Genomic DNA, 6,323 nt, shown 5'->3' with positions numbered 1-6,323 from the left:
AAAAAAAAAAAAAAAAAAAAAAAAAAAACAACAGGAAAAAAAAGGTGACTCTGAGCTACTTGGTGTGGGTGCTGGGAACCAAATTATGGTTCACTCCAAGAGTAGTTAGTATGTATTCTTAAACTATGCAGCCATCTTTTCGACCTCTGATACATGTTGCTTCTTCCTCTTCCTCCTCTTTTTTTGAGACAGGGTCTCCCTCTGTAGCCCTTGCTGGCCTGGAACTTGGGTTCGAATTCATGAAGATCTACCTGCCTCTACCTCCCGAATGCTACCACAGCTGGCTTCACAGATGTTTACATATGAAGCTGAGAAGCTGAGGTGGGAAGATTCTGAGTTCAAGGGCAGCCGGAGCAACACGGCAGGACTCTGCCTAGAGAGGCGGGCAGAGAAGGAGAGACTGGGAAAGCAGGCCAGGCCAGTCTGGGATAAAATACCAGGAGAGAATGAAGTAGCTCTGAAAATTCTTTAAAAAGACTAATTTATTAATGTATGGGTATGTGTGGATGTATGCACCAGAGCTTGTGTGGGCATGACAGCCACAGTGCGCACAGGGAGCGCGACCTGTGGGGACTAGTCCTGTTTCTACCATGAGGGTCAGAGAGGTTGAACTCAGGCTGCCAGGCTTGGTAGCAAGTACCTTGACCTGTTGAGCTATCTTGCTGGCCCAAAGGAAATTCAGAGCCTTTTTTTTTCCTTCATTAAATGATATGTCTGTGTTTGCAACGTGAGTATCAATGATGTATGTTGGATGTGCTGGGCAGGGGGGGTGGGTGTTGTATCAAATATTTATTAGAGGAAATGTCAAGCAAATTAAAGTTTAAGTTTCTAGAACTAATCAATGAGATAAGGAAGTTTGGGGCCGGAGGGATGGTTGGTGGTTAAGTACACTAGATGGGATTCAATTCTAGCACCACCACACAGCTAACAATTGAACTCTAACTCCAGCTCCAAAAAACCCAATGCCCCTTTCTGGCCCTGTAAGTCCTGCATATGGGTGGTACACAGACTTACATGTAGGCAAAACATATAAAATAAAAAATCTTGCCGGTGGTGGTGGTGGTGGTACACGCCTTTAAGCCCAGCACTTGGGAGGCAGAGGCAGGCGAATTTCTGAGTTCGAGGCCAGCCTGGTCTACACAGTGAGTTCCAGGACAGCCAGGGCTATACAGAGAAAGCCTGTCTTGAAACACCCCCCCCCAAAAAAAAACCCCCCCAAAAACCCCCCAAAACCCAAACTTTTAAAAGTTGTTCAATCCCTTTCTGTATAATAAAATATAAGACTCTAGCAGGGGAGCAATGTTCTCTTCTAGCATAAAGACATATGCATTCGTTAAGTTAAAAGAGAGGTCCATCCAAGGGGACCCAAGATGTGTGCATGTGTGCTATTCAAGGCTGTATCAACGCTGTCAATCAAGACTCTATGTTACATCAGGGTCCAGTGGGTAAAAGCTTTGTTGCCTGATGACCTGATTTTGATTCCCACAATCTGCTAATGGAAGGAGAGAAAACACACACCCATTGCTGTAACATTTTTAGGGCTAGGGAGCTCAATGGTTAAGGGTATGGACACAACCATCTGTAACTACAGCTTCTGACAGATCTGACACCTATGGCTTCCACAGGCAAACATATCCACAAACAGGCACAAACACATACATATAACTAAAAATAATAAAGGAAAAATGAGTTGATTTTGGGTGGCTTTAGGCAGTGATCTCCATGTCTTTAGTCAAATTAAATAGTGAGAATAACCATGTAATGACAGAGCAGTTCACAACGGTTAGCCGTGTATATCAGTTTGTTCGCAGGAATCTTTAGACACTGCAGCACTGGAAAGTGGGGGAGCGCTGTGAAGTCCTGAACATCAAGCTGGGTCTTAGGAATCACACTGCACCTGTATTTTCAGTTGTTTCACACACTTTTCTGCAACGGAAAAGCCTAGTGTCAGGAGCGAAGTGACCCCACTGGTTGGCTGTACCTTGTTTCCTGTACCAGCACAGCAGATTCCCAGGGCCATCGCAGCTCCATAGCGCACGTGAGGGTTATAACTCTCTGACAACAAAGAAACCACACTTGGACACTGCTCGGGCGTCCTGAGGACAAGGAAATAAAGAAAAATAAGGGAGTGTTATGGGTAACATGTTATAAACCAGAAAGAAGGAATTTTAAACAAGTTTTTATTTGCTGTTTCTGAGAGATAGGAAACAACATAATACTTAACAAATAAGTTGTAGAACTAAAAGTCTCCCACCAAGAGATGCATTAACACCGACCTATAACCCCCAACACTAGTGAAACAGATACAGGAAGGTCATCACTTGAGCACAGCCTGTACTACACAGGAAAGTCAAAGCCACCGGGAGACACGAGTGGCAATCTCCCCCAGAGTTCTATTGATAGTAGAAATCTATTTTCTACATTTAGAAAACACACAGAGAACAGGGACTTCTCAAGCAAGTTCACTGCATGCTGGTCATTTCCTAGCGCCCTCGAAGTGGAGACTCATCAGTCATATGGGGCACATTCCTCTGGATGCACTTTCCTACTTTCCGGGCACTATGTATTTTGTTACAGAAGACAAGGCATTTACAGCCTTTTAGATATTTCTAGGACAGCACAAAAGACAACTCCTCGAATTCCAGCACTCTGGATGCAGAGGATACCTGTGAGTCTGAGGCCAGCATGGTCTACATTTCCAGTTTCAGGCTAGCCGGAGCTACATGAAGAACTGGAGATGAGGACTACACACCAAAATAAGTAACAAAATTCACATTATTTTATTTTAATGAAAAGTTCTTTGTTTACAGCCGACAGTCATCTTGCCAATGTTACTATTTGTACAAACCTTCCACAGAGCAAGAACTCAGCAAGGGCACTCATACAAGTCACTGACATCATCTAATCATAAATTGTACATGTGAACTTCCTTGTTTCAACATTCTGGCTTCTATGTCTTTACTGAGTATTTTCTACAACTACTATATTATAACATATTAATAGATCAAGAGGCTTTCAGAATATGTAATCTTTCCCCTTCAAGAAAAACTAGTAATACATGTACACAGGCAGAACGTTCTTGGCAGGGTCATAACAAAAGAACATTTGAAGGTATAAATCTCATGATATTTCTGTGGTAGAGTTACAAGTTTATAATCATCACGAGGTATGTGCCAAATCAGAGGCTCAGCACAATGCACAGGAATACCAGCTCCTGAAAGGTCCTGGAGCCCCCGACAATCCAAGCTCCCTCTGGAATACAATCTAAAGGCCAGCTGGATGTCTCTAACCAAAGACATCACTGACACCCGAGTTGACAAACTGAATGAGGGCTCCCTCTCTTCCACCATTTCTCTCAAGGTGACCATTCATCTACATAATTCTATTCTCTCCATTCCTTCAGATTCCACAACTCATCTGCCAGTAAATCAAAGGGAACCCTTAACTCTTATTTCTGCTTTCATGGCCTTGTTTCAGACCCTGATCACCTCTCACTAGTTTCTGTCAACTTACCTTTATTTATTTGTGTTTAGTTCACTGAGACAGAAGGAATATAGGCTTAGAGTCAGAAAGATCTGAGTTCCATTCTAGGGTAGTTATTTATCATCAGGAAGACAAGCTCTGAATAGTACTGGACCTTAATTATTTTACCCACAAAATGCTCTCTGTTCCCTTTTGTGCCTGCTAGAGAGAGCTGATGTGTCAGTATGCAGACACCAATGAAGTCTAGATGAAAACCCAGCAATTGGCTTTGGGTCAGAATCAGGAAGTTGCATGCTAACTTGCTGTAGTTGGATCTCTATTTTAAAAGACAATGTAGCAGTCAAAGGCTTTTGCAAAACAGTTATTAAACAAGCTGGACTTGCTCAGTAGCTACCTATATGTAAGATTTCACCTTTAGAACTAGTGGCCCACAGAACTTTACTTGTTACTCAGTAGCAGCAAGGGTGGGCTACTGCAGGGAAAACTGACTCAGAAAAGAATTTACCTAAACTGTATCTTAAAACTTCACCTGTGCCGGGCGGTGGTGGCGCATGCCTTTAATCCCAGCACTTGGGGGGCAGAGGCAGGTGGATTTCTGAGATCTAGGCCAGCCTGGTCTGAGTTCCAGGACAGCCAGGGCTACACAGAGAAACCCTGTCTCCAAAAACCAAAAAAGAAAAAAGAAAAAAAAACCCTTCACCTGCTTTAGAGTTGGTACTTGAAAGCAGTAAGAATAAGTAAGCTATCCTGATTCTATTCCTGAGCCAAGTCCCCAAACCTTCAGTTTCCTTCCTTCCTATTAGAATATAGTCATTGTACAGATCCTCGCTTCCGCTCCGTTTTCATGTGCGTGTAGACTGCACCTTAACCTTGCTGACCCTTCCATCACCTTTAGCAGAAAACATCCGAAAGAGAACAATTTGATATGTTTTGTTTCTCAAATGGCATTATTTTCTGAGACTTAGAAAAAACAATTTTGTTTGGAACACAAACTCTAGGAAGCTGTTACAGGGCTTACAGCTGACTGCAGTTAAGCAGAAATTGGTAGTGAGGGCTGGAAATGCAAAAGCCTTAAAAAGAAAAAAAAAATCCTGTCAGTTTTAGTTTAATAACATTCCAGTTCTGACCCATTCGTTAGAAAACACAAGTGTTTGGACAAGGAGAGACAGTATATAATAAACTAGCTTAGGCATTTAATCCCTTTTGAGGAGCACAATAAAGCCATAAGCTCTTTGTGGGTTTGTCAGTGTTTCAGCAGATAGCTCTAGATGGACCAACGAGCATCTAACCATAGACTGCAATGCAAAAACACACCGAAAGCAACACTTCTACACAGTATAACACATATGTGAATGTTATGATTTAAAGTAATAGTAAATGAAGTCACGATAAAATTGTATAACCATGGGACTAGAGAGATGGCTCAGCGATTAAGAGCACTGATTGTTCTTCTAAAGGTCCTGAGTTCAATTCCCAGCAGCCACATGGTGGCTCACAACAATCTGTAATGGGGTCCAATGCTCTCTTCTGATGTGTCTGAAGACAGCTACAGTGCATTCACATACATAAAATAAATAAATAAATAAATCTTTTTAAAAATTTGCATAACCATTTTTGCAATTTACAAAGAATCAAGAGATCTCAACATGATTATCAGTCAACATCTTGAAATCAATCAGACCTTATGCAAACCACCAGCCTTAGCTCTCAATGTTGGAAATAGACAAATAAACAGGGAGAGAGAAATTGAATCTGAATATTATGAAACTTCTACAACAAATAATCAGGTATAAGAAATAGGGGCCAGTGAGATGACTCAGCAGGTATAGAAACCTGTTGCCAAGCCTGACTTCTGAGTTTGATCCTTGGGACACACATGTAAACTGTCTTCTGACCACACAGTGTGCTGAGCCATGCACATCCCTCTCCACATCATGCATGCAAAAACCAAATAAAATGGTAACAAAAAGTTAAGATGAATTTTAGGAAATGCAATCAACAAAAGGTACTATGAGAAATGAAACAGGAATGATGACCCAAAAGAAAGAAGGGAGAAAAAGAAGAAAGAAAATAAGTAGATCTTGAGGATTACCCTGAGCTAATGGTTGATGGAGAAGGGAAAGCCATTTTCATCAGTGTTACCGTCACTGCTACTGTGTCCATGGTCTGTAAATAACCTAATGAAACACCCTGCTGGGACACAGATGCAAAGATTCAACCATGAAAGTAGAAGAGGGCTGGCAGGGACGAGGAGGAGGACAGGAAGGGCAAGAGGATGTGAAACATGCTAGAAATGCCTTATGCATATGTAAGAAGATGTTTAGTAAGAAACACACAAATCCCATCAGTTACATAAAGAAAGAAGCAATTAAAATCTGAGAAAGAAGCAATTAAACTCTGAGAGACCTGTGAAGACCCTTTAAAAAGGGAACACTGAGCATACTAGAGGCTTTTTTTTGTTTGTTTTGTTTTGTTTCTCAGTGTTAGGACTGGCTCTGTAGACCAGAGTGGCCTTGAACTCAGACAGATCTGTCTGCCTCTGCCTCCCAAGCACTGGGTCAACAGGTGTGCGACATTACTGCCCTGCTAGATAGAGCGTTAATGTTAAGCCAGTTTTACAGTTTAGAGAAAACCTCAAGAGTATAACTGGTAAGACTTATACATTATTTTTCAGAAATAGGGCAGAAATACATTTTTACTACACATTATATACTTTTCTTTGTGGGTTTGTCAGTGTTTCAGCAGTGTTAAAAATCTATGGGAAAGCTGCACGATGGTGGCACACACCTTTAATCTCAGCACTTGGGAGGCAGAGGCAGGTGGATTTCTGAGTTCGAGGC

General features: G+C 41.8%; 1 protein-coding gene across 1 annotated transcript in view; it reads right to left on the bottom strand.

Moving 5' to 3' along the window:
- The window catches only part of Psmd1 (proteasome 26S subunit, non-ATPase 1), a 76,861-nt gene that overhangs the window by 22,325 nt on the left and 48,213 nt on the right, over nt 1-6,323 (bottom strand). Inside the window, exon 17 of the mRNA XM_031368250.1 lies at nt 1,982-2,096. Coding sequence (XP_031224110.1) covers nt 1,982-2,096 — 115 coding nt within the window. The remainder of the gene's footprint in view (nt 1-1,981; nt 2,097-6,323) is intronic.

This window comes from Mastomys coucha, unplaced genomic scaffold (assembly GCF_008632895.1).
Source record: "Mastomys coucha isolate ucsf_1 unplaced genomic scaffold, UCSF_Mcou_1 pScaffold14, whole genome shotgun sequence".
Classification (NCBI taxonomy): Eukaryota; Metazoa; Chordata; class Mammalia; order Rodentia; family Muridae; genus Mastomys; species Mastomys coucha.
This window is presented reverse-complemented; position numbering and strand designations above follow the sequence as displayed.